At 58.2% G+C, this 26,737-nt stretch overlaps 1 protein-coding gene across 2 annotated transcripts; it reads left to right on the forward strand.

The window, feature by feature from the left end:
• On the forward strand, positions 1,050-26,737 carry FMNL1 (formin like 1). 2 transcript variants are annotated; one of them, XM_018065264.1, is made up of 28 exons: positions 1,050-1,637; positions 10,659-10,742; positions 12,190-12,303; positions 12,928-13,001; positions 13,372-13,455; positions 13,761-13,898; positions 14,212-14,229; positions 15,971-16,079; positions 16,779-16,855; positions 17,042-17,135; positions 18,017-18,091; positions 18,406-18,516; positions 19,488-19,637; positions 20,202-20,303; positions 20,474-20,726; positions 20,942-21,265; positions 21,460-21,584; positions 22,236-22,438; positions 22,893-23,127; positions 23,286-23,354; positions 24,171-24,251; positions 24,340-24,469; positions 24,600-24,763; positions 25,015-25,116; positions 25,264-25,359; positions 25,616-25,736; positions 25,906-26,004; positions 26,253-26,737. In XM_018065264.1, exons 1-27 carry the CDS (start codon positions 1,509-1,511, stop codon positions 25,995-25,997), a joined length of 3,354 nt encoding a protein of 1,117 aa, XP_017920753.1. In that variant the 5' UTR covers positions 1,050-1,508; the 3' UTR covers positions 25,998-26,004; positions 26,253-26,737. The 2 variants fall into 2 exon arrangements, with proteins under 2 accessions (XP_017920753.1, XP_017920754.1); XM_018065265.1 differs by lacking the exon at positions 14,212-14,229 and having other exon boundaries at positions 1,051-1,637.

Genomic DNA, 26,737 nt, shown 5'->3' on the forward strand with positions numbered 1-26,737 from the left:
GGAGATTGTGCCCAGACCTGGGCACTCTCCACCTCCGAACACTCTTATCCTCTGGTCCATCCTGAATGAGAGGGCCAGTAGGAGGCCAGGCCAAGGCACTGGAGATTTTGCAGGTGGACAGAAAGGAGGCCTGTTTCTGCTCTTTATTAACTGTGGGCCCTTGGGCAAGTCACATTGAACCTCAATTTCCTCCTCTAAAATGAGGATATCAATACCTACCTTCCCTGGTCATTGTTAGGATGATGGAAAGAAGACCTCTGGACTGTACTGCTGTACTGCTGTAATTGCCAGACTTCAGAGACTTCTGAGACTCTCATTCGCCAAGGTGAGTGAGAGGCCACTTTAGTTAGATCCCTGGAGATGACAGCGTCAAGATCTTTCCCCCCTCTCTGCAGTGCTTGCTTCGTTCCCAGCGTGGATGCTGGCCTTAATCCTCCTGTTCCCCAACCCTGCGCTTCTCCTTGAGACCGCCTTGATAGTCTCCAGACTGTCAGCCTGCCTTTCTCCATGGGCACCTCCATTCTAAAAGCCCTGAGGATGCTGGCACGGGCGCAGAGTCGGTCCAGAGTGGAACAGGTCGCGGGGGTCTCCGCTAGCCTGGATCTGCGCCCCCCACCTCTGCTTTGGGGTTCTTATTTGCAGATGGTTCCCTCTGGTCTTCAGCTCTGTCCTGGGCTAAACAGAGAAGGAGAGAAACAAGGGGTGGGGGGCCTGGAAGGGGGTTCCCACCTTCTTCGGCGGGAACCAGAGAGAAGGACGCAGCCCTTGCGCCCCACCGCCGCCGCGTCATGGGTTTCCAAGCCGCCCTCGTAGGTGCTGGCGGTCCTCAACTCCGAGGATTGCCCCACTCGTCCCCCGTGCTGTGACCCCCTTCACCCAGACCCCTCAGGTACCCCCGGTTCCGAGCTAGCAGGAGCCTGCGGTTCTAGGACCCGGAGGCGCCGCCGAGCGCGCCGCCGCCTCTGCCTCGCTTCTGTCGCTCCCGCTCCGGCAGGTGAAGAGGCGCCCGCCGCCCCCTCTGCGGCAGGTGAAGCGGGTCGGTAGCCCCCTCTCTGCAGCGCGATGGCTGCGGCGGACCCCCGGCAGGCGCCCGGCGCCCGCCTCCTCCCTCCAGCCCGCCCCCCTGGGGCTGGGTGCGTAGCGGCGGCGCCGAAATGCGGTTTGCGCGCACGGGGAGAGACAGCAGAAGTTAGAAGATCGCCGAGGGGGGAGCCCGCGCCGCAGCTTCCTGCCCCCGGCCCAGCCCTCTGGCCCCGGCGGCCTGCAGCCTGACTTCCTCCCCCCACCCCGCAGCTCGCCGCCCGGCTCCTCGGACGGGGCCGCCCCGATGGGACGCCGCGCCCCGGTCCCTGCGCGCCGCTGATCCGAGCGCCCTCGTCGCCGAGCCCCCGCCGCCGCCGAGAGCCGCTGCCCGTTTCGCCCCCCCAGGCCAGGAGCCTTGACCGCCCTCCCCGGGAAAGCTGGATTTCCGAGGCTGGAGGCGCCTGGCCGACTGGGTGGGGACCACCATGGGCAACGCGGCCGGCAGCGCGGAGCAGCCCGCGAGCCCCGCCGCGTTGGCCCCCAAGCAGCCCGCGGCGCCCAAGCAGCCCATGCCCGCGGCCGGAGAGCTGGAGGAGAGGTTTAACCGGGTTCTGGTGAGCATGACCCGCGGTGCGCGAGGCTCGGGCGTGGGGTAACAGGGGCTCATCAGGCGTCCCCGCCCCCGGGGGCTCAGGTACCGCTTGGAGATCCCCGGCGGCCCCTCCAGGGTGGGTGGGAGTGACAGTGGTTTCTTTCAGAGTGACTTAGCACTCTCCCCCCAAAACTTTCTTCTGCGATCGCCCAGACTCCCTCCCCAAAACACCCCCTCCCCCAGAGCTTCTGGGTCTAAAGGTCTAAACAAAAATGTCCTGTGAGGAAGTTGGGAGCGCGACGGTGCTGTGGGGTCCTGGGGGCACCTCCTTTCCCTCTGCACGCAGGCCCAGCTGCCGGGTGCAAGTCTGGAGCATCTGCTTGTGTTTGGGGTCCTGATCTGCTGGTGTCTGAGCTGCTGGGAGCTGGGTTGTCAGGTCATGCAGAGGGGCTGGCTGTGTTTCTCCCTCCTTCTGTGTCAGGGAGTGCTTGTCTGTGGGTCCTGATCTTGGGCCTCCCCTCGCACCCACTAGAGGGATTCAGGTTAGGAAGGGCGGGGTCAGGATGGGTTGGTCCTCTGGCTTGGGGTGGAGCAAAAGTCTGAAAGCCCCCCTCCTGCACTGTCACCTGCTCCAGGGAACTGGGGGGGCTTGGGGACTAGGCAACCGGAGAGGAAACTACCAGCTCAGACTGAACCTGGAGGCAGTTAGTGGGTGGGGGATCCAGAGCTAAGTCAGGGTTCCCTAAGACCTGGTGGAAGAAGGGAGGGCCAAAGCCCCTCATTCCCACTTCCCTCTCCCGACCTCAGCCCTGTCCCAGGCTCCCTTCTCTAACTGATTGCCTGGTGGCCTGTCTGCTGTCAGCTCCCTCTCCAGACCCTGGGTGACAGGCAAATAAGGCCGTGCTTTTCCCCAGAGGCACTTCCAAGTCTGAGCAGGCTGGCACTGCAGGTCTGAGGGTGGGGGCCGAGGGTGCTGCAGGCAGCGGAGCCAAGCAGGCCGGTGGCCGTCCCCTCCACCTCCTTGACATCACTTCCCCTCCCCTGGCCTGCCGTGAGGCCCTACTTGCCAGATCCTCTGCATGGCCCCTCCTAACAGTTCCTGGAAATCTTGGCTGCTGCCCCCTCCCAGGAGAAAGACTAGAAGGGATTGGAGGAGCTGTGGGGTGGGGGTGGGCTCTGATCTGTCCACCTTTCTTGATTCGGGGAGAGGGAGGCGGGGAGGGGGAGGACACCTCACACAGGCTAGGCCCCTAGTACGCTGCCTCTCCACCTGCTTCCCTTTCCCCAAACCCATGGCTGCACAAAGCTGAGCAGGGCAGAATGGAGTGGGAAGGGGGAGAAGGGGCCACTGGGGGAGCCTGAGTTAGTGGTGGATCCCTGGACCCCAGCCAGCTTGAATGGGGGACACCATTCTGTCTTTCCCCTTAAGTGTCTATGGATGGGGGGTTGGGATTTTGGGGTGAGGCCCAGGCCCTGTCCATGTTCTCTGTTAGGAAGAGACAGGGAGGAGCTGTGTGAATAATTCAGACCCCTGGAAAATCCAAAAGTCAGGGGTAATGCCTGTGTAGGACTTGATTGCCCTGCTTGCGTTTTTTTTTTTTTTTTTTTTTGGCCTTTGCTCTGATTGGCCTAGTCTGACACTGAATGCCACTAGAGGTGCCTGAGAACTGGGCGTGGAGGGTGGAGGCCCAGAGAGGGGTCTGAGGGTGTCTTGGTAGAGATAGCGGTAGTGGCTGGGTGGAAATCTAGGGCACCAGCACCCACTGGGTCTCACCCCTCCCAACCCCCAGGAACCCTAGTGTGTTTACACTTCCCCCTTCTTCCTGGGAGGGATCAGCCTGTCCCATGTCTTGCATGAGCAGAACATACCCAACCCAAGGTCGCTTGGCTAAGAACCTGGCTTCTCTAACTCCTCACCGTGTCCTGGGATGACACCCTTGGCTCCTGCATAAGGGTGGCTGGGGCTGTGGATTTGGCTAAACTTAGTATGGCCCAGAGGGTAAAGAATCTGCCTGCAATGGGGGAAACCCAGGTTTGATCCCTGGATTGGGAAGATCCCCTGGAGAAGGGAAAGGCTACCCACCGCAGTATTCTTGCCTGGAGAAGACCATGGACAGAGGAGCCTGATGGGCTACAGTCCATGGGGTCATAAAGAGTCAGACGTGACGGAGTGACTAACACACACACACACATAGGGCAGTAACAAGGATTACAGGAGGTGCCTCCATGGAGCAGTAGTAAAAAATCCACCTGCCAGTGCAGGAGACGTGGGTTCGACCCCTTGGTCGGATAGGTGTCCACTGGAGTAGGAAATGGCAACCCAATCCAGTATTCTTGCCTGGAAGATTCTATGGAACAATTTGCCTGGTGGGCTACAGTTCATGGGGTCGCAAAGAGTCAGACCTGACTGAGCAACTGGGCACTGCACACCCTCCATCTGAATGCTGCCTCCTTGGCCAGAGCTGAGTCCTGTCCTCAGTGAACATCTAAGAGGAGAACCTCAGACTGCTGAGGGGGTGGGCCTCACACATCCAGGGATCCTCCAGTCTGGATGGGGGAAGCACAGACAGCCCTCCCTTGGGGTTTAGTCACATGTCCCCAGGGAACCTCTCTCTTCCACTGGAGCTCAGCCCTTTCCTCCCGGGTGGGGAGTAGGATCCCATACAAAACCACTGCTTGGCTTCTGGCAGTGGGACCCCTCTTGTGGGTCAGGGGTGACCCGACCAGACCCACTGCTAGACAGGAGGTGAAGGTGCTTGTTTTCCCTTTCCCTGGGGGCAGCCTTTTTCCCAGGCAAGAATGGGTGGTAGGGGCTCTTTTTCCGAGGAGGCTGTGAGAGAGAGGGGTGCCCCGGCTTAAAATGGGGGTGGGGAGAAAGAGCAGGTTGCGCCAGGGTTTCCGCCTGCTGCCTTAGCAACAGCTTAGGAGCGATGGCTGCCCAGAGACATGGGCCTGCTGCGATAGTGGGAAACCAGCCCGCCAAGCTCTGTGCTCTCGCCTCTCCTACGCCCTGCTGAACGCTGGGTGTCTTCCAGCCCCTTCAGGCCTTCCCCTGCAGGGGTCAGGGTTTGGGATGGTAGGGCACTCTTTCTAAGGCCTGCTGGAAGTGCCAGGCTTACAGTATGGCCTAGGACACCCCTGAATCTGTCTAGGCGGGGAGGAGCCTGTAGCCTTGGGACAAAGGGATCAAGGGAAGGCGCTGTGATGTGCTGGAGGCCAAGTGATGCTGGCATCTGAGGAGAGAGGAATTCACCGGATGTGCCTGGCACCCGGGGTGCCCTTAGCATGTGCCCAAGGTGGTGTGCACCTGGCCAGGCTGCATGGGGAGGTCAGGATGGTCCCAAGCAGGGTGTGGCTGCTGCGAGTCCTGCTTTTAGCTGGACCCCTTCCCTGTGGGGACTGGGACTGGAGGTGAAGGGCAAACGTGGGTCATTCTGTCGACTGCAACCCAGGCTCTGCCTTCTCGATTGTCCCTCCTCTGGGGTGGGCCAGATGAAGTTTGGCGCATGGAGCTGTGAGGTTACTCCAACCCCGTGTCTCCTGTCTCTGGGGTCTCACATGGAGGATCTCGGTGGGGCTGTGGCTCTGTGGTCAGAGGCTGGGCTGGGCTGGGCAGAGGCCGTGGGATGCCATTCCCAGCAAGCAGGTCTGGCACATGCTGCCCCTGGAGATCCGGGGATGTGGTCGGCGTGATTCACAGTGACATCTGGCACCAGTTGGCAAAGAGCTGGAAGGGGGAGAAGGGCAGGAACAGGTGGGGCTGCTCCCGGGGCCCTGGGAGGTGGCTTAGGCTTTCCAGCCTCTAAGAAGGGCAGGGGTTACTCATGGGAAAGGCGGAGGAGCTTCCTTGGGCTTTGGGGTCATGAAGTTGAGGATTTGAGCTTCGTCCTGGCCACTTACTACCTCTGTGACCTTCAGCAAGTTACCCACATGCTCTGAGCTTCAGTTTTCCTCATGTGTAAAAAAGATAAGAAAAATGGTTATATGTCAAGGACTCCCTTGGCGGTTCTGCGGTTAAGACTCCTCTTCCACTGCAGTGGGCGTGGGGTCAGTCTCTGGTTGGAGAACTAAGATCCTGCACTCCATGCGGTGCGACCAAAAAATCAAAAGGGTACGTGTGCCTGCTCGGATCGTCAAAGGGATTAAATAGAATCCAGGGGATTAAGCAGAGTGCTTAGCGCGATGCCTGACACAGAGTAAGTGCTCAATAAACACTGTCCGAGGACGGAAGGATGTTGGAACCCATTTGCTCCTCTTCATCTGGGGGCTCTTCGAGGAGGAAGGAGCCCAGACCCTGCCTCCTCCCTCCCCCACCTCCAGCTTCCAGACCAACCGCAGGTGCCATCTTTAGTCTTTGACCGTCGCAGGCCAGGCTGCCCTCCCTGCCATCGCGCAGGTCAGCCACGGTGGAGCCTTGGCCGGAAACGGAAACCGCGGGAGGGCGGGCGCAGCCCTCCTGGAGGGTGGGGCAGCGCGGTGCTAACGGTATTGCGCGGAGAGCGGCTGCGAGGCCTCCACTTCCCTCTGAGAGAGGGTGTGCTGAGGGGGGGGTTCCCCAGTGAGTAAGAGCTCGGTGTGGGCAACAACAGGAAACGCAGGGTGCTGGGTGGCAGGAAACGGGGCAGGCTGTTCCTGGTTCCTCAGACAGGCCCCTGGGGCCAGGCTGTCTGAGGAAGACCCCTGGGGCCCCGGGACCCACGTTTCTCATTGCTCTGAGCGCTCCTTCTTTGAGGAAACAGGCTTCTTAACCAGCTGGCTTCGAGGTCACCTTGGGCAAGCGGCTTAATGGCTCCAGGCCTCAGTTTCCCATTTGTGAAATGAGGATTAAGATAGTATCTGTTGGGTTGGCCAAAAAGTTTGTTCAAGCTTTCCTGTAAGTTGTTATGGAAAGTGAACTTTTTGTCCAACCCGATTCTTTGTAGGGTTGTTGAGATGTAAGTCACATGGCATAAGGTGAATGTTTGGAAGGAATATTCATTATTATCATTTTTTTAATCGGAGTATGAGTACTTTGAAAGTGAAGTCGCTCAGTCGTGTCCGACTCTTTGCGACCCCATGGACTGTAGCCTATCAGGCTCCTCCGTCCATGGGATTTTCCAGGCAAGAGTGCTGGAGTGGATTGCCATTTCCTTCTCCAGGGGATCTTCCCAACCCAGGAATCGAACCCGAGTCTCCCGCATTGCAGGCAGACGCTTTACCATCTGAGCCATGTTATCACCGTTGTTAGTCTCCTACCAGCTTGGATGATAAGGCCGGTGCCTGCTGCCCTGGCTTCTTGCCCTAGGTCCTGCCATGGGGACCCTTCAACCCCGATGGGAGAAGCTGTTAGCTTTGTGAGGTTCTCAGCATCTGATTCTAGGGCCAGGTTACCCCACATCCGCCTCTACACCTTGGATTGCTTATAAGAGCCCTGGAAAATCTATGTACCAGAATTTTGAAAAGTGGATAAAATCGATTGTTTCTGGAGCTGCACTGAGAGCTCTAAGACCAAGGTTGAGGCTACATAGAGGTGGGTGGGGGAGATGGATAGGGAAGTGGGGGCTTGCTTCTGGATCCATCAGGCTGTGGAATCCCTGTGGGGCTGGTCTGAGAATTTGGGCTAGTGCCCAAGTTCAAGGGCATCCTGGGGCTTGAAGGGCTAGACATCCTAGGGAAAGGGTTGGCAGGTGTGTTGGGACAGAGTCTCAGCTCAAACTGAAAGTGAAACCGGAGGGTGTGGCTATGTCCAGATGTAGCTGGAGCCCCTTCAGTTTCCAGGGACACCTGCCAAGATGTCAGGGAGGCGGAGGGGGGGACGGCCTGCAAGAGGCTGGTCTTGAGTGTGCAGGGCTGGAGGCCCCCCTGACACCCAGAGAGGGGGGCAGGAAGGAGGTGGAGTGATCCCCCACACATTCTAATAGAAGCTTCTTCTCTCAATCAGGGTCACAGTCATGCCCTGAGAGATGAGTTGCCCTCACAACATGAAGGGCAGCGGGGGAGGGGGCGGAAGGCTCAGTTCGTTTTTTTGGCCAAGCTTTGGAGTCAGGTCCGCTTTATCCGGCTCTTTTCACAAACTTCTGCCCGCCACACATCCCTCGCTTTGGGGGCTTCAGTGGACTCCCATGACCCCCAACCTGTGACATGTTTCTTCATCGTGGTTTGCCTCTGAAGAGTATTGTTACATCAAAGCACGGCACCTCACTGGGTAGTCCTGGGAGCCCTGAGTCTGAGGCAGAAGGGAAATGTGCCCATTTTATGGAAGAGGAAAGTGAGGCTGAAGGAGGCAGAGAGGTAGGCTAGGTGGGTCCCCTGAATCCAGCTCAGGTCCTCCACGTCACAGCCGCCTCCCTCTCCTCCCTTTGCAGGAGGTGGGTGTCTACCCCCACACACAGACACCTGGACTTCACAATCCTTTCCTATCTCATTTGAGCACTGTCAGACAACCTCCTGCTTGTCTCCCAGCCCCCAGCCCCCGGGTGCTGCCGCCTCATTAAGGGCCCCAAGTCGGGTGGTCTGTGGATGTTTCCAGGGTGGCCTCACCCTACTCAGAGCGAGTGGCATCACCTGTCCCTCTCCTGCTCCCCAGGAGACCTGTCTCTTTCGGTGGGCACCTCCAAGGAACAGCTGCTAATTAGCGCTCAGCGCTGTCAGAGCTATTTCTGATTTCTGAGCCTAAATTTAGCCTGTCTGACAGGCTGGAATGCAGGCCCGGGGGCCTGAGGAGGCCCAGGTGGGGAAGGGGCAAAGGGGTGCCCTCCCCTTCACCACAACTGGACAGGCATGCCGGCCCAGCAGAGGCCTCCCCCTCCCCAGTAATAGCCATGGGGTGGAAGTGGGGGGGTGCACCTGGGTGCTGGTTCCCAGTCAGCTTGGGGCTCAAAGCCAGCCTGGCTCCCCTTGTCCTGGCTTCCTAACCTTGGGCAGGTCATCAACCTGTGCTTGAACCTGTAGTGTATGGGTGACGGTGAGGCCAGTAATGGTGGGGGTGGGGGGAGGCGGCCCTCTGTGAGCAGGGCTGGTCAGCCCTCAGGCAAAGCTGGCATCACAATTGTTGGAGTCATTATGAGAATTAGTTGCTGCCTCTAGAAGTGCCTAGGAGCCAGCAAATCCCCAGGGTGGGTGAGGGCCTCAAAGACCCCTATCAGGAAGCAGCGGTCCCCTCTAAGGCTAAGCTGCTGAGCCCTCGCCCACTCCTCTGCACCCTTCCCCTTCCCCCTCCAATCCTTCCTCTGTGCTGGCCACCAGTCCAGGTTCCCCTGATGTTGCCTGCTTTCTCTCTGCTTCCTCCTCCATGCCCAGTCTTGGCTCCCCCACCCCCTCCACCTCAGCCCTGCCCCACCCTGGGTCTCTGTAGGGTGGAAGGATGGATCAAGAGAGCCCAGGGAGAAAGAGAGAGACAGAGACAGAGGATGGCCCCAGGGAGGGCTTGCAGCCCGTAGGACCCTGCTCTGGGCTCCAGGGCCCCTTCCTGGGCTGTCCCTTCCAGAGGGCAGGAGCGGTCCAGGCCCTTGGCGCCAGGTTGGGGGAGGGTGACAGATGAGACTGAGGCAGTTTCCTCAATCCAGGCTCACTTTCGCAACGGGGGAGAGGGATGACGTAGTCCCATCCCCAGACTCCTGCGCGGGGAGGGGGCCTGGTGGACAGGATGTTTCACCTCTCCAGTGGGGCCCTGGCCGGAAAACTTGGGCAACCAGGGGCCAAAGGCACCCAGCTTCCTGTTGTCTGGGGCTGACCGAAAGCTGTGATTTTGGGGGGTGAGATCTGGCCAGAGCCCCAGAATTAGTCGCAGCACCCCAGAGAGGAAGCTGGCTGAGAAGCCTCGGGTGTGGGTGTGGCCCCGTCTCTGCTCCAGCTGTGGCCTCTGCTCAGGACCATGTGACCGAGGATGTGTAGTCTGAGCCATCAGCGTGGATGGTCGGGGGGTGGGCTCCTCCATCCTGGACTGGGTCTCTCCAGGGTTCCCACATCACCACTCAGATTCTGAGCTCCTGAGGGCCAGAATTGTTTTTGGAACCTGACACCTAGTAGACCCTCAATAAACCTGGGTTTTACTGAAATGAGGTGAACTGGCATCATCTCCTGGTTCTATTAGGGGGACACTCAAAGTCTGGGGAGGTGGGGTGCCCAGGAAGACCCTAGTGCTGGTGGCACCTGGTGATTCCATAGCCCTAGGTGGGACCTTAAGCTTGTCTGTGGGGAGAGGCTTGGCAGCCACCTTGTAGCCTTGTCATCTGTGGCTGGGGGAGGAGGGCCCAGGCAGAGCAACGCTGACCTTTCTTAATTCTGGAGGGGAGTCCCAGCCTGGGCCACCAGAGCCACAGACCCAGCGTGCTGCCTGCTCTCCCCGGTTCCTGTGACGGAGTGGCCTTCCCCTGGAATCTCCCTGGGCCCTGCAGCAGTGATGACCTGCTCGGAACTCCCTGCCTATCTGACCTCATCCCCCTTGGCCTATCCCCAACTCCTTCTGTCCCGAAGTGATGAGGCGGGAGGGGGCTGGGAAGCGCTGGGGGCTGTTGAGGGCTGTCGGGGGTTGTCCTGTAAGAGGCTTTGTGGTGCTTGTGAGACACAGGCACCCTGAGCTGGGACTAAACACACGTGGTGTCTGTTAGCACATGGGAATGGAGCATGGTGCACGCCTGGCCATACTTGGGCTTGAGTGAAGATGGGACCCTGTTAGCTTCCCACCCAAATGGGAGAAGAGATGATACGCGCTTATCACACATGGGGAAACGAGCCCAGAGGGGCCTGAGATCCCCAGAAGTCAGGCTGAGAACCCATGCTCCTGCTCCCATGCCAGGGGTGACAGAGCTCAGGCCTCGGAGTCAAGCAGGCTCAGATTCAAACCCCAGTGTCACTTTCTCGCTCTTGGGCCTTTGGAGAGGTGTTCTACCACTGGGCCTCGGTGTTCTCCTTGGCTAATGCTCCTTATCTCCAGGGGTGCGACGGGAACAGGGACCTGTAGGGAGCTGGCCTCTAGGGGGTCCCCTGAAGATGCTCAGGCTCCCCTCCCCTGAATGTTGGATTCCCAGACTCAGACTCTTTACCTGGTTGTCTTCTTCCCCAGAACTGCATGAACTTGCCCCCGGACAAGGTCCAGCTGCTGAGCCAGTATGACAACGAGAAGAAGTGGGAGCTCATATGTGACCAGGTGGGCACAGGCTCCGCCCATCATCCAGTGGTGCCCTGCCTTCCAGGCTGGGATGGGCAGGGAGGGGACACTGCCACGACCCTGCCCTGGGGCCACCGTAGCATCTGGGAGGGTGCTGAGGGCGTATGGTGAACTCTGAAATCCCCTTCTCTTGGGCATGAGCCTTGCCAGGGACCTGATGAGACATGAACCCGGCTGGGTCTGCCCTCTGAAGAGCTGGGGCAGGGGCTGGCCCAGGACACTGGCCAGTGCGGCTCTGGGAGCCCAGAGGAGCAGCCTCTGGGCTGGGGAAGAGCAGGTGCAGTTCCAGGGTTGGACATCTTTGTTTCACCCCTTGGGAGGGGAATCCCTGTCCTCCTTTGACCTCGGGTCCAGAGGACCTGCAGTCAGTCAAGCCCCTTCCCAAGTCAGCCAGCTTCCAGATGACAGCAGGGACCAGAGCCGTTGGCTCCTGGTGCTCAGTCAGGTGTCTGGGTTTGCCACCTTCTTGGCTCACGCTGGCTGCCCAGGCCCTCTGGCTGTGGGGCCGCTGTCCATGGTAGCAGCGAGGACCCCTCTTGTACAGCCGGGTGGGGTGGGGCCTGACTGCTGCCGTGATTCAGCAAGGGAAGGAGGCTGGGGGTTGGGGAGTTGGGGAGCAGGGAGCCTCCCCTGGGAGCCAGGGCTGGGCCTTTGGCTCCAGCTAATGGACTGGGATGGGAGGAGCTGGCAGGGCAGGAGTCTGGGAGGTGAGGGCGGGGAGCTGTCTCTGGAGGTTCGGGGCTGGGGTAGGGGTCTTTGTTCTTTGGCATCTCAGGTTGGGCACATAAAGGCCTGGGAGAAGTGAGGGGTTGAGGGTGGTGGCGGGCATATCTGAAGGGTCTGGGTTGGGAAGGGAGGGAGCTCCTTTGGACAAGGGGCTCTGGTGTGGCCTCCACCTCTTGTCTGAGTGGCTCCTAGAGCCCTGTGGGGCCGCTGGGTTGAGCGTTGGACACTCGCACACAGAGGTCCCTACTGAACAGCCGGGGCGGAGCCCTGGGGGAGGGAACCCCAGCCTTCCCGGTGCTGGCCCCTCCTCAGGCCCCTCCAGATTGTTTTTCTGCCTTGTATTCCCACCTCTGGGCGAGGTGAGGCCCAGGGAGGGCAGTGGGCAGGTGGCAGAGGGTGCCACCTACTGGCCTGCTCGAGTCTCCCCTGCCAGGGTAGGGTGTATGGTAGGACTGACCCCTCCACACTCCACCCAGGCTGTGACCATGAAGGGAAGGGATGGCCTGGCCCAGCACCAGGGATCTCTTAAAGTGGCCCGGTGGATTGTTTGGGTTTGTGCCTTTGATATTCAAGGTGGGAGGTTTTAAGACAGCCTGGGACCTCGGATCAGAGCTGAGAAAGAGGCTCTGGGACAAAGGCTGGCCATTTGCCCTGGGGTGGCCTTGGTTGGTACCATGTACATTCCACTGCATCTCTGCAGGAGCGGTTTCAAGTCAAGAACCCCCCAGCAGCCTATATCCAGAAGCTGAAGAGCTACCTGGAAACCGGTGGTGTCAGCCGAAAAGTCGCAGCAGACTGGATGCCCAACCTCGGGGTATTTGTCCCCCTTTCTCTCTGTTCTTTTCCCCCGCACTTTGCAAGCACTGGGGCGGCTGGAGAAACTGTGCGTGTGAACTCTTCTGCAGGCCTGTGTGGGTACACAGATGAGGGTGTGTATACAGGGGACTGCAAGTGCCCTGGGTGTGCACTTTTATGTGTTCCTCTGCAGTTCCTGTTTGTGCTCTGATGTGTACACTTGTGTGTATTTTTGTAGTGTATATGTACACGTGTGCACACTGTGCACAGGCGTGTGTGTGTGTGTGTGTATCTTATGTCTGTGTACCCCCGTACTTGTGTATGGATATGCACATGTGCATGGGTACCCAGGGTGTTCATGTTTGAATGTGTGCGTATCCTTTGTCCACATGTATGTGTGTGTGTGTGTGTGTAAGGAGGCATTGGTGTGCCTCTTTTGTGTCTGCACATGGCCGTGTGGTGTACACCCTGTGTGTTTGTGTAGGGGGAGTACGTGTGGCCTGAGAATGCTTATTCTGCCAGGCAGTTGTGTGGAGGTGGTGGGGGCGGCTGAGCGTGAAAGGCCAGTTATGGGGGGCCGGCGGGCCCTGTTGGCTGAGGCCCGGGCCCCACCCACCAGACTCCCCTTGTTTTTGGCTCCCAGTTTAAGAGGCGAGTTCAGGAGTCCACGCAGGTGCTCCGGGAATTGGAGATCTCTCTGAGGACCAACCACATTGGGTGAGTGAGGGCTTGGATTTCTGCGGTGAGGATTGGGGAGGGAGAGAGCTCTGCCAACAGGGAGCTCCTGGGGGCCCCTTACTATCCTCCCCATGCCCACCCCAGGCCGTGCCTGTGGGGTCCCCCTCCAGGATGGGGGTCCAGAACAACTTCCCTGCCTCCTCTCCCGCCCACCCTTGGCTGGTCTCTTGAGGCGTGGCTGGGCCCTGGGTCCTGTCCGAGTCCTAGCATCCTCCCGTGGTGTCTCCGGGTCTTCTGAGGCGGGGGCTGGTTGCTGTCTCCTGGGGGAGGGGCCCTGGGGCCCCTTGCTGTGCCCACTCGGGTCGGTGCCCCATCCTGGCCGACCCTCAGGAAGCCCTGTGTCCTGCAGATGGGTGCAGGAGTTCCTCAATGAGGAGAACCGCGGCCTGGACGTGTTGCTTGATTACCTGGCCTTCGCACAGTGCTCCGTCGCGTAAGCCGGCCCCGCCCTGATCCCTTCCCTCAGAGTCCACACCTTCCTGCCTCTTGGCCATTTCCAGACAGTCCAGACTGGGCCCAATCTGGAGCCCTGCAGTGGACCCTGAGCAAGGCCCATTCCTGAAGGCCCGCTGTGGACGGGGATGGCCAGCTGGGACCTACTAGTGCCAGCCCTGCGTCAAGAACACATGCCATTGCTCCTCCAGCCCCTAGTCTCTCCTGCAGTCTCCCCTGGTGCCCCCCGCCCCTCTCTTAAGGGCCCTGCTGGGCTGGCCTCCATCCACACTCTAACCCCCGCAGGTACAATATGGAGTCCACAGACAACGGGGCCCCAGGCTCCGAGAAGAGCAAGCCGCTGGAGCAGTCGGTGGAAGATCTGAGCAAGGGTCCACCCTCATCCTTGCCGCCCCCGCCCAAGAGTCGCCACCTGACCATCAAGTAAGTGGGTCCCCCCGCCCCCCTGCCTCGGTTGGGGTGGCAGGGGGCAGGGTGAATGGAGATTCCACCTCTGACCGCTGTACTCAGCCTGCTCCACCTGGGCTCTTGGGGTGGTGGGAGGACTGCCTGGCATCGGGGATCAGAGTAAGGGCTTCTCACAGGGCTCAGGAGATGGGTGTTTTAAGAAGCCTTTGGGGTGAGCACTTACAGGCTGGAATTTGAGGGGGGGTCTGGGATAAGGAGGGGGTTTCTGGGTGAGGGGGATCCCTCTTGTATTCATCTAACCCCCTGTTTTCTCCCACGCGGCCTCCAGGTGCCCCCCTTCTCCCCGGTACGTAGCTTGCCTAGGGGCTGGTGCATGCCTGGTCAGCTCCCAGGGTGGTGGTGGGATTGGGTGAGGTGTTCAACTCAGATGACACCCCTGGATTCAGCTGCTTCGGATACATCAGCCTACCCTAACTTAAGACATTCAGCTGGGTGGGCAGGAGAGGGGAGATAGCCCTGAACCCTCGTGCGGACCCTGGGTGCCTCCCTTCCCTTTCTGGGACAGGAAACCAACTTCGTCTTAATACCCAAACTCTCACAATATATTTCTTTCTTTCTCTCTTTTTTAAAATTTTTATTTATTTGGCTGTGGCAGGTCTTAGTTGTAGCATGTGGGATCTAGTTCCCCGACCAGGAGTTGAACCCGGGCCCCCTGCGTTAGAAACACAGAGTCTTGACCACTGGACAAGCAAGGAAGTCCAGCCCTCTCCCCAGTTTTTTATTGTTTAGTAGTTTTTAGTTATTTCTGGCTGTGCTGGGTCTTTGCTGCTGCTCGGGCTTCTCTCTAGTTGGTGAGAGGAGGGGCTATTCTTCGTTGCACTGTGGGCTTCTCACTGCAGTGGCGTCTCTTGTTGCGGACCATGGACTCTGGGGCGCTTGGGCTCAGTAGTTGTGACTCCTGGGCTCTAGAGCCCAGGTTCAGTAGTTGTGGCCCTGTGGCTTAGTTGCTCCACAGCACGTGGGATCTTCCCAGACCAGAGATCGAACTCAAGTCTCCTTTGTCTCTTGCACTGGCAGGCAGATTCTTTACCACTGAGCCACTAGGGAAGCCCTCCCCAATTTCTTTGTTCATTCATTCATTCAACAAACATTTTTTTTTAGCATTTACTATGTACCAGGCATGGTGGTAGGTGCTCAGGTCATCTAGTAGGGGACAGTGTGTGATAGGCTGTCATGGAGGTGCGACTGTGAGCCCTAAGTAGGGAAGTGCACTGCCTGGGCCACGAGGAAGGCCTCCCAGAAGAGGGAGACTGGAACTGTGTCTTGCAGGCTTTCCAGGCAGTGGTGGGCATGGGGAAGGGCATTCCAGGCAGAAGGAATAGCATGAGCAAAGACTCAAGAGGCATTTGAGCGGTGACGGGAATGTGGCAGGCAGAGGGAGGAGTGGGGTCTCCCAGATGTTGGAAATGGGATAGAATTGTCCTGAGGACGCGATGTGGAAGTTTGGTGGTGTGACAAGGGAAAAAAATCACCTATCTTTTATCAAAGACATCAACACATTCATATAGCACTTTGTGCCAGGCACTGTTCTAAACTCCTTTCATAGTCCCAACAACCTTATCAGGAAGGTGCTGTTATTACCATTATTATTTTACAAAAGAGGAAACAGGCCCAGGGAGATTAAGTGATTTACCTTGCAAACCCTGAGCTGGGATTTGACCCAAGGCAGTCTGAATTCGCAAGATGGAAGATAAACCCATGTGGCTATGAGCGCCACCTTGTGGAGATCATATTCATTGCAGTTTACAAGCTTTGGAAGTCTTTGCCTTCTGTAAGCTCTCCATATATTAAGTCCCCATGATACAGCAACTCTTTTTAATGCCACCAAGTCACTGTTAGGAGTCTACTTCCCTGACTTCCCCCTTAAACTCCCCCCAAAATACCAAGCGCCAGGCCTAAGGACTGAGGAGGACTTTCTGCCCTCAGCTGGCCTCTTTGGTTGTGTGGACAGGAAGCCATCTGAGTGGTGGGGGGAACAGGAAGGGTTTGGGATTCTGACCCTTGCTGCCTCCTCCCCACCCACCCAGGCTGGCCCCGGCTCACAGCAAGAAGGCCCTGAGGAATTCCCGCATCGTCAGCCAGAAGGATGACGTTCACGTCTGTATCATGTGTCTGCGCGCCATCATGAACTACCAGGTTGGCCAGCGGGCCTGGGCCTTGGGCACTGACTGTCCTCCCTGGGGACTGCCTAAACTGCTGGGGCTCTGGGACCAGTGGAATCCTGGGGACCAGCTGTTAGCTTGAGTCTTAAGAGGAGAAGCACAGATTTCTGTTGCCTCTTAGCCAGGTCACCTAGAATACCCTGGACATGGCTAGGGGTGTGGACATACCCTACATGGGGGCATAGGCACCCCCATCAAGAAAGGCTAGACATCCACAGGAGAGCAGCCTCTGGTTATTTTGTTTGGAGGGGTGATTGGTGAACCCAGTCCTTCCTCACTCAGCGGGCCTCTCAGGACTCACTGTGTCCAAGATGCTGAGTCTTGACACTGGGTTTTGAACAGACAAAGGTATTTAAAAAAAGGGGCCAGGTTCTGGCTACCACTGAAGAGGCTGTGGCTGGATATAAAGAACTTCCTGGGAATTCCCTGATGCTTTAGTGGCTAGGAATCCATGCTCTTAGTTCTGGGGGCGCAGGTTCCATCCCTGCTCAGGAAACCAAGATCCTACAAATCACCCAGCACAGGCCAAAAAAAAAAAAAACCAACAAAGAACTTCCTAGGGCACTTAGATACCTGGATGGCATGGCGCTCACCATGCCGGAGGCACGGGACAGGAGGGTGCTGGCAGTCCTAGGGGTCTGCCCAGAGGAGCTGACCTCTCCTTTCTTCCTAGTCCGGCTTCAGCCTCGTCATGAACCACCCAGCCTGTGTCAATGAGATTGCTCTGAGTCTCAACAACAAGAACCCCAGGTGAGGTCCCGGCCCCTAATCTTTCTTTAGATTCTCCTCCTACTTAACCCCTTGCCTACTCAGTCCCCCAGTTCTCAGGACCGCTGCCCATCAGCTTCCCTGTCCTCCTCCTTAGCCAGGCCCACGTCCACCTGTGCCGTGGGGCCTGCGTGTTCTCCAGGGACCACCTGCCTCTTCTCTCCCCAGAACCAAGGCTCTGGTGTTGGAGCTGCTGGCGGCTGTTTGCCTGGTGCGGGGAGGACACGATATCATCCTTTCTGCCTTTGACAACTTCAAAGAGGTAATGGAGCCCCCACCTGACATGTACTTGTTTGGAGCCCTGTTGCTGGCAGGTGTGGCCTCTGCTGGGGGCAGCTAGAGATGCTGGGTAGGTATTTGAGGGGTGGTTTCCTCATCTAAAGGGAAGGTACAGGGTCACACAGAGGCCCCGTCTGGGGTGACAGGGACAACTACGGGGACTTGCTGAACCTCTGACCTTCAGTTTTGCCAGATCCAAACTGGCCTTGATCCATACATCTCAGAGTCACCAACTCTGGTCAGAGGCTCATGAGAAGTAACTGCATGAGAGTATGATGCATAAGGCAGCGTACGGTCTGCATTCCTTGAATGGATATTTATCGAGGGCCCGCTATGTGTCAGGCCCAGAGTGGGCAGTTGGGATACATTAGTGAACAAAAGAAACAAAGGAGGCAGGGGAATACAGATCATCAGTGATACAATAAAAAGCAAATTACATGGTGTCAGAGAATGATAAATATTCTGGGGAAAAAAAGCCAGGGAGCCTGTAGAGGGAGGGGGAACTGGGAGGTTGCCGGGTAGTCAGGGAAGCCTCGTGGAGACGGTGAGATGTGAGCAAAGCTGGGAGGGGAGTGAGGGATTGGTGTGGTGGCTGTCTTCAGTAAGAGCTCATCAGGCAGGTGGAATAGCAAGTGCAAAGGCCCTGAGGCAGGAATGTACTAGGATGCCAGAGTGGCCAGAATGGAGTCAGTGTTGGGGAGGGCTGTGAGAGATCAAGAGGGACAAGAGGTTTTGAGCAGAAGAATGATGTGGCCTGACTTAGATTTGAGAGGAGCCCATAGAGGCATAAGGGGGTGGGCAGCTGGAAGACGGCTTAGGCGGTGTGTCACTGGGACCTCAGTGACAGCCATTCCTCCCACCCAGGTATGTGGAGAGCAGCACCGCTTTGAAAAGCTAATGGAATATTTCCGGAACGAGGACAGCAACATCGACTTCATGGTGAGCTCAGGCCTGGGCTGGGCTACCCTCGGGTGCCAGGAGCAACTAGGAGCCTGGTATCTGGGATCTAGGCTAAGCTCCTGCCAAGTATGAGAACTGAGTGGTTGCTGGAGGAGGGGTGGATGTCAGCAAGAGGGAGGCTGGGAGGAAGGGATGTGAGGAAAAATACGTAAGGGACACAGCCTGATTAGTGGGGTGAGAAACAGGGCAAGGGTGGGGGGCTTGGGGATAAATTAGGGGGTGGAAGTCACTGAGAACCCCCCCCACCAAGAGGATCATAGACCTGCTCACTGCCCCGTACCCCCACCCCATAGGTGGCCTGCATGCAATTCATCAACATTGTGGTACATTCAGTGGAGAACATGAACTTCCGTGTCTTCCTGCAATATGAGTTCACACACCTGGGCCTGGACCTGTACTTGGAGGTTAGCCCTGCACCCTCTACCCCAACCCCAACCCCGGGACTTAACCACTTGCCTGCTGCAGAGTATGCCTCAGTGGTTAGCATCTGTAAAATAGGAGAACCGCAGAAATAATAAAGACTATTATTATTTTGCCTGCTGCAAAGTAGGCACCCAGGCCACGGAGCGGTTGTTGTAGGCTCTAGAACAGGCTCTGAGAGGCCCTGGGTCTGACTCTGGGACATAACGGGGAGCACAGAGTCTGAGCCAAAGCAGGAACTGGCTCTTGCTGTATTGTTCTGGGTCATGGGAGAGTTCCTTGCTCTGGGGAAGGTGGGCAGAGGGGCTTGGTACTTCCTGGTTTGGCCTGAGCAGACAAGCTGTAGCTTTCTTCTGATTTCTTTGTGAGGCTTCCCAAGATGAGCAGGGCCTTTGGAACTGGATTTTTGAAACCCAGAATCAACAAAAAGTGAAAAGCAGGCAAGGGTTATATGTCCATTCCATGGAATATTATTCAGTCACAAAAAAGAACAAAGTACTGATACATGGTACAATAGGGATGGGCCTTGAAAACTTTATGCTATTATGCTCAGTGAAAGAAGCCAGACACAAAAGCCATATATTGGATGATTCCCTAAAATGAAAAGTCTGTAATAGGTAAGTCCAGTAGAGAGAGATTGGTGGTTGCCAGGGGCTAGAAGAGGAGAGGATGGGGGAGTGGCTGCTAATGGGGACAGGGTTTCTTTTGGGGGTGATGTTCTGGAATTAGGTAGTGGTGAAGGTTTGCACAACCTTGTGAATATACTAAAAATTATTGAATTTTACACTTTAAAAGAGTGAATTTTATGGTATATAAATTATATCTCAATTAAAAAAGAAAAACCCAAAGTGGGCTATGGCTCAGGCCCCTTTGTCTTGGCTCTGGTGGTGATGGGGGGGTATCGGAAAGATCCCTCACACCAGGCCTTACCCTGCACCTTCCGTCCGGGGGACAGAGGCTTCGGCTCACGGAGAGCGACAAGCTGCAGGTGCAGATTCAGGCCTACCTGGACAACATCTTTGACGTGGGCGCGCTGCTGGAGGACACTGAGACCAAGAATGCTGTGCTGGAGCACATGGAGGAGCTGCAGGAGCAGGCAGCCGTGGTGAGAGCTGCCCCTGAACCGGCAGAGAGCAGGCCCACAGAGCCCCCCCACGCTGATAGCAGGCACCGGTTCTAGGTGTGAATGGGGGCCCCCTGAGTTTGACCTGAATCCTTTGGGTGTCTCTCTCAATGAATGTCCATTGAGCTCCGCCCATGGGTTTGACCTGAATCTTTTGGGTGCCTTGGACACGACTGGAGTGACTTAGCAGCAGCAGCAGCAGCACGTGAATGAATGTTCATTGAGCTCCTCCCCTGGGCTGGACCTCTGAGGAAGGCAGGTCCCCTCTCCTCCAGGGGCTCAGACACCAGGCCCTGATTTGGGTGGAGCTGGGTGCCTGGAGTCCCCTGCCAGCCCAGTCTCCTCTCCATCTCCCTCCTTCATCAGTGGGGTCTTGGTTCCCCCTCAGGACTTCTCCTACTTGGGTTCAAGTGCCAGGCTCCCCCAGGGCTAAGCACATCCGGAAGCCTCCCCCAGCCCTCCAGGCAGGCATGCCTGGTGCCACCCCCTCAGCGGCCGTGCCAGTGCCCGGCTGCGGGGGGAGCTCACCATGTGCTGGTGCCACAGCTCACAGAGCGGCTTCGGGACGCGGAGAACGAATCCATGGCCAAGATCGCGGAGCTGGAGAAGCAGCTAAGCCAGACCCGAAAGGAGCTGGAGACCCTGCGGGTGAGGTCGCGGGGAAGTGGGTTGGGCCGGGAACAAAGGGTGGGCCGGGCTCCCAAGAACAGACCATCTGGGGGCTTCTAGGCTTGACACGTCCCTCCACCCCGGCAAGAGAATGGGGGCTCTTTGCCAGGCTTGCCGGTGGTTCCTAACCCCTCCCCCGGGGCTCGCAGGAGCGCTTCAGCGAGTCGACCCCTATGGGCACCTCCAGATGTCCGTCTGAGCCCGAGAAAGTGCCTGCCCCTGTCCCGGCGCGGCCGTCGGCCCTAGAGCTGAAGGTGGAGGAACTGGAGGAGAAGGGGTTAATCCGTATCCTGAGGGGGCCCGGAGATGCAGTCTCCATTGAGATTCTCCCGGTCGCTGTGGCAACTCCGAGCGGCAGTGATGCCCCGACTCCGGGGGCGCCTACCGGCTCCCCCAGCCCAGGTGTGCAGGAGCTTCAGGCTGGCGGAGGAGGCGGGTAGGAATGGGGGGCTGCAGGGCGAGCCTGGGGACGTCTCGGGCCGGGAGAGGTGGAAGAAGTAGGGTTTGGTTGCGGGCGTGGCTCAGGTGCGGATGGGCCGCGGTGGGCCTAGTGCGCATGCGCAGGGCGGGGAGGCGAAATTGATACCACCTTCTTCCCGCCCCCTCCCGGGTTCTAGCCTCGGAACTCCCACCTGTAGCAGAGTCGGCTCCTGGAGCGGCCCCGCCGCCGCCGCCGCCACCTCCACCCCCACCGCCACTGCCCCCACTGCTTGGACCCCCCTCCCAGCAAGAAGCCCCACCCCTGGCGCCCCCTCTGGCCCCGCCCCTCCCAGGCATCCCCGAGCCTCCGCGCCCCCCGCCGCTGCCAGGCGACCAGCCGCCCCCACCCCCGCCGCCACCGCCGCCTCCCGGCGCGGACGGGCAGGTTCCTCCGCCGCCCCCACCGCCTCCGGGAGGTCCCACTGATGCTCAAGCAGGGGCTGACTCAGGGATGGGCCCAGGTGAGTGGACTGCCCAGGGCAGAGGGGCAAGGGAAGGGAGGCTAGAGGGAGGGGCTCTGGCTTCACTGTCCTCCAGGACCTTCTGTCTGTGGGCCTCCAGCTTGCCTTGTCTGTCCTCGTTGGACCCGGGTAGGGTTCCTTCCAGCCATCCCACCACCTACTGCCCCAGTGATCACTCACGCTCTCTGTCTCAGGAGTAAAGGCCAAGAAACCCATCCAGACCAAGTTCAGAATGCCACTCTTAAACTGGGTAGCCCTGAAACCCAACCAGATCACAGGCACTGTCTTCACTGAGCTCAATGATGAGAAGGTGCTACAGGTGAGTGTGGCTCTGCCTTGCTGCCAGTGTGGGCGCCGGAGGAGGAGGGGACCTGCCTGGATCATGCTGGGCATGGGGGGTGGTCACCTCCTCTACCCATTTTACAGAGGAGGGCATGGAGGCCCAGGAATGGGGGTTAAACCAAGCTAGTTTAGTGCATCTAGTAGGCAGTGTATCCTGATTCCCCTGGAGGCTTTCCCTCCATCCCTGTAGAGGGGGTCAACCTCCCCTAAGCCTGGCCTCTCTCTCCTCCTCTCAGGCCCCTCGCTCACCACCTTCCTACAGACACCCAGGGCCTCACTTTCAGTTTTCTAAAAGGGATGTGTTCTGTTGCCTCCAGGCCGTTGCTCATGCTGTCCCTCTTCCTGGAATGTCCTTTTTCTCTTTTTAACCCTGGCGAGTTGAGCTCTTCCTTCAGCTGAAACGGCTTAGAGTCTAGGTCCCCTGGGTGAGGTACTGCTCTTGCTTCATCTGCTTACCCCATTTCCCCTATCAAGACCTGTGATCAGGTTGAGTACTGACTGGTTTGTCTCTCTGCTGATGGTTTGGTCAGGGCTGGGTAGATGGCTCTAGCACAGAGCACAGTGTTCAGCCAGGATTGCACCAGACCCCAGCCCCACCCAGTGCCACCTCGTCTCCCTGCATCCCCAGGAGCTGGACATGAGTGACTTCGAGGAGCAGTTCAAGACTAAGTCCCAAGGTCCAAGCGTAGACCTTAGTGCTCTCAAGAGTAAGGCAGCCCAGAAGGCCCCCAGCAAAGCCACGCTTATCGAGGCCAACCGGGCCAAGAACCTGGCCATCACCCTGCGCAAGGGCAACCTGGGGGCAGATCGCATCTGCCAGGCCATCGAGACGTGAGTACCTCTGCCCTGGGCTTGTGGGCAGCCCAGCCCCTCTGCTAGGACGGGGTTGTTGGGCAAATCCTAGTAAAAGAGTCCCAGCTATGGGACATAATCCATCAAGTTTCATACCAATGCTGGTCAGAGGGTAGAGGAGGAAACTGTGCTCCCATTTTCAGGTTAAGAAAACTGAGGTCGTACTGTGATTCCATGCCCAGATGGAGATGTTCCTTTTGTCTTTTTGCTTCCTTGCACTCAGGCTCAGGCATTTACAGCTTGGGTATCTGTCACTGATATATGTCTGGGATTCCGGGCTTCCTAGCTTCCAGCTTCCTCTGACTCTTATTCTCTTAAGCTGTTGGTAACAGCAAATACTTAAGTTCATTTATTCGATCAAGTGATGGGGTAGGGGTAGTCCTGCTCTCAAGAACTGGTGGGTATGGAGTGATGCCGACCCCTCCCCTCACAGGTATGACCTGCAGACCCTTGGCCTGGACTTCCTGGAGCTGCTGACCCGCTTCCTGCCCACAGAGTATGAGCGCAGCCTCATCACTCGTTTCGAGCGGGAGCAGCGACCAATAGAGGAGCTGTCAGAGGAGGACCGCTTCATGCTGCGCTTCAGCCGCATCCCCCGCCTGCCCGAGCGCATGAACACGCTCACCTTCCTGGGCAACTTCCCAGACACTGCCCAGATGCTCATGCCGGTGTGCGCGGGCTGGCAGGGTGGCGGCTGGGCTGGGATGGGGGAGGAGGCAGCTGGCAGCCTGGTCTCCGAGAGGGCACCTGAGAGTTCTGGAGCCTCCTACCAGCCTCCCCCTTGCTCCTGCCCCAACTTACCATGCCTCCCCCATCCCGCCCCCAGCAACTGAATGCCATCATTGCAGCCTCAATGTCCATCAAGTCCTCGGACAAACTCCGCCAGATCCTGGAGGTGAGACGCTAGGGCAAGGGCCTGGGAGGCAAGAGACCACCCATGATGGCTTGTGTGTTCTGGGTTGTGTGAGAGGGAGACCCAGGGCCTGCCCTGTGACCCTGGGCTGCACCCACTTCTCACTTTTGGTGGTGGTGGCGGTCGCAGTAACTTTGTTGTTGATTTTGTTGTCATTGGTGTTTACATAGTTTTTGGTGGCGCTGCATCCAGGCTCAGGAGGACAATGCTAAGGTGGGGTTGAGGGCCACATTCCAGCAGCCCACCTCACACCCTGCCTGAGGGTTCATTAGCAGAGCCTTCTATTGTCTGAGAACCAATAGAAATGGCTGAGAGGGGCATTGACCCCACAGCCTCAGATGAGCACAGACTTGAGTAGGAACAGGTGGCTAGGTGGTAAAGAATCTGCCTGCCAATGCAGGAAACGCTAGAGACGTGGGTTTGATCTCTGAGCCAGGAAGATCCCCTGGAGTAGGAAATGGCAACCCGCTCCAATGTTCTTGCCTGGGAAAATTCCATGGGCAGAGGAGCCTGGGGGGCTATAGTCCATGGGGTCGAAAAGAGTCAGACATGGCTGAGTGACCAAGCACAGCACAGCAGATGACCAAATTGGGTGTGCCATGGTGTTAGCTGTGCACATGTGTTAAACACGTGTATACGTGTGTCACGGACCTGAGGCATCCATGCAGGAGTGTGGTGGCTGCTGAGTGGCTTGTTCCTGGCCACCTTGTCTTCTTGTGTAATTTATACTTTAGGGGGTTTCCTCAGCCCTGGCACCTGGCTGAGCTCCCCACCACCCACCTGTCCAACCTCTTGCAGATCGTCCTGGCTTTTGGCAACTACATGAACAGCAGCAAGCGTGGAGCAGCCTATGGCTTCCGGCTCCAGAGTCTGGATGTGGTAAGGAATGGGGGAAGGAGAGGCCCCCCTGACCTGCGGGATGGGGGATGGCTGGGGGTGTGTGGCTTACAGCAGGTCCTCATTGCAGCTGTTGGAGATGAAGTCGACTGACCGCAAGCAGACGCTGCTGCATTACCTGGTGAAGGTCATTGCTGAAAAGTACCCACAGCTCACAGGTTTCCACAGCGACCTGCACTTTCTGGACAAGGCCGGCTCAGGTATGGGTGGAGGGTGGGGCTCAGCCCCGGGGATGCATAAAGGTTGGGAGAGAGCCAGGGAGCTCAGGACATAATGGGATGGGAATGCTGCCTCTCTGATTCTTTCTCTACTGTCCCACCTCCCACTCAGTGTCCCTGGACAGCGTGCTGGGGGATGTCCGCTCCCTGCAGCGAGGCCTGGAGTTGACCCAGCGGGAGTTTGTGAGGCAGGATGACTGTGTCGTGCTCAAGGAGTTCCTGAGGGTCAACTCACCTGTCATGGATAAGCTGCTGGCAGACAGCAAGACAGCTCAGGTGGGCTGGGGCTGGCCTCGGCCAGGGAGGTGGGGAGGCTCGGTTGGGGGTGAAGGGCCACCTAGGTAGGGTTGTGTAGCCAAGGCCTGGAGCCCTGTGACCCAGCAAGAATACCTTAGGGGATGGCACAGGAGGTGGCAGCCACCTGCCTGGAGGAGGAGAGATGAAGTGACCAGTGTCCTAGCGGGTAGAGAGCAGTGGTCAGGACCTGAGGGGTCTGCGCTGGTGAGGCTGACAGCCTGTGCCCACAGGAAGCCTATGAGTCTGTGGTGGAGTACTTCGGAGAGAACCCCAAGACCACATCCCCCTCCATGTTCTTCTCCCTCTTTAGTCGCTTCATCAAAGCCTATAAGGTATGTTTGTTTGATGGGCAGGCTGGGACCCATGCAGGGCATTGCAGCCTCTCCACATGGGCAGTGGGAGGGGTGGGGGATATTTCTGCTTGGGGAGGACTAGGGAAGGGATGACTCCCCTCATGCAGACCCACCTTGGCTCCTCAGAAAGCCGAGCAGGAGGTGGAACAGTGGAAGAAGGAAGCAGCTGCCCAGGAGGCAGGCACCGACACTGCAGGGAAAGGGGAGCCCCAAGCACCCAAGGTAGGCAACTGTTGCTGAACTTGGTATTGGGATCCAGCGATGCTGATGCTTCATCCCAAAGATCTGGTCCTCCTCCGCACCCTTGTGTTTATGGACTGACCCTGCCCAAGGCCAGGATGCCTCTGTAGCCTGTGGTGGGGAATGGGTTCTTCTCCCTAATGCCAGCTGTGGGACCAGGCAGGTGGTCTAGGGTTTAGTGGTACAGGGGGACAGGAAATCCTGGAGCTGGAGTTATATACCCTCGCCCTCTCCCCAGTCCCCTCCCAAGGTCCGGCGGCAACAGATGGACCTCATCTCTGAGCTAAAACGGAAGCAGCAGAAAGAGCCACTCATCTATGAGAGTGACCGTGATGGGGCCATTGAAGATATCATCACAGGTGGGGGCTTGGCAGGGGCTGTCCTGTCCTGGGCCTTTGCTACGCTGTCTTCCATCCACCCCCCAACCTTGGTGGGGTCGGGATCTGTCTGCCTCACTGCCTCTTTGCTACTTTTTCTGTCTTTTTCCCTTTTTCCTTTCTCTCCTGGCTCCTTCCTTGCAACCCTCAGTGCTCAAGACGGTGCCCTTCACTGCTCGCACCGGCAAGAGGACGTCCAGGCTCCTCTATGAGGCCAGCCTGGGAGAGGAGATCCCCCTCTAGCCCCCAGGTACCCACCAGCCCGGCCTCGGATCCCAGTGGCTGCTCACAGCCCTTCGGGCTCCTGGGGGATCTGAGTCATGCTGCCCTCCCCTGGGCCAGGCACGGGGCTGGGGTGTGTTGGAAGGAGGTCTGATAAACAAACAGGCTCCCTCCCACGTGCGCACAACCTGGAGGGGTGAGGCCTGTGCCCTGGAGTGGTGTCCCAAGCCTGGGCAGACCCCTTGAAAAGTAAATGTCTCTCCTCTCCGCCGCCAGATCTACGGAACCAGCCCTACATCCGCGCAGACACAGGCCGGCGAAGTGCTCGTCGGCGCCCGCCGGGACCCCCGCTGCAGGTCACTTCCGACCTCTCGCTGTAGTCACTATTTCTGCAGATGGACTGCGAGGCCTGGGAGAGCGGGGCGGGGAGGGGCAATCCGGGACTCAAGGAAGGTGGGACTCACTTAGCTCGGCTGGGCCGGGCAGCCTCCTTCACCAAGGTCCCCACCCCTGAGCGCCCCTCGAATGGCAGGGGCACCCCTCATCTTGCCACAGGGAGAGGCATCTCTGCCCCACCCCCCCAAATGCTGCTTGCAGCACCCCTCTTCCCCCAACAGCCGTACTTAGCCTCAGCGGGAGCCGGCCTGTAACTTATGTAAAGGGTAACCTCACGCCCCTTCCGCTCTCCCCACCCCGACCCAGCTCCGAGGACTCTCCATGGACCTTATTTTTATACAAGATTAATAAAGACGTTTGCAAAA

This window comes from Capra hircus, chromosome 19, assembly GCF_001704415.2.
Source record: "Capra hircus breed San Clemente chromosome 19, ASM170441v1, whole genome shotgun sequence".
NCBI classification, from domain to species: Eukaryota; Metazoa; Chordata; class Mammalia; order Artiodactyla; family Bovidae; genus Capra; species Capra hircus.

What these genes read in the sequence shown, in the direction of transcription:
- FMNL1 (XM_018065264.1), top strand. Translation starts at nt 1,509, where the DNA reads ATGGGCAACGCGGCCGGCAGCGCGGAGCAGCCCGCGAGCCCCGCCGCG. An exon ending in ACTGGATGCCCAACCTCGGG is followed by an intron (nt 12,304 to 12,927) that starts GTATTTGTCCCC and finishes TTTGGCTCCCAG; the next exon opens with TTTAAGAGGCGAGTTCAGGA. An exon ending in CTGCCCAGATGCTCATGCCG is followed by an intron (nt 23,128 to 23,285) that starts GTGTGCGCGGGC and finishes TCCCGCCCCCAG; the next exon opens with CAACTGAATGCCATCATTGC.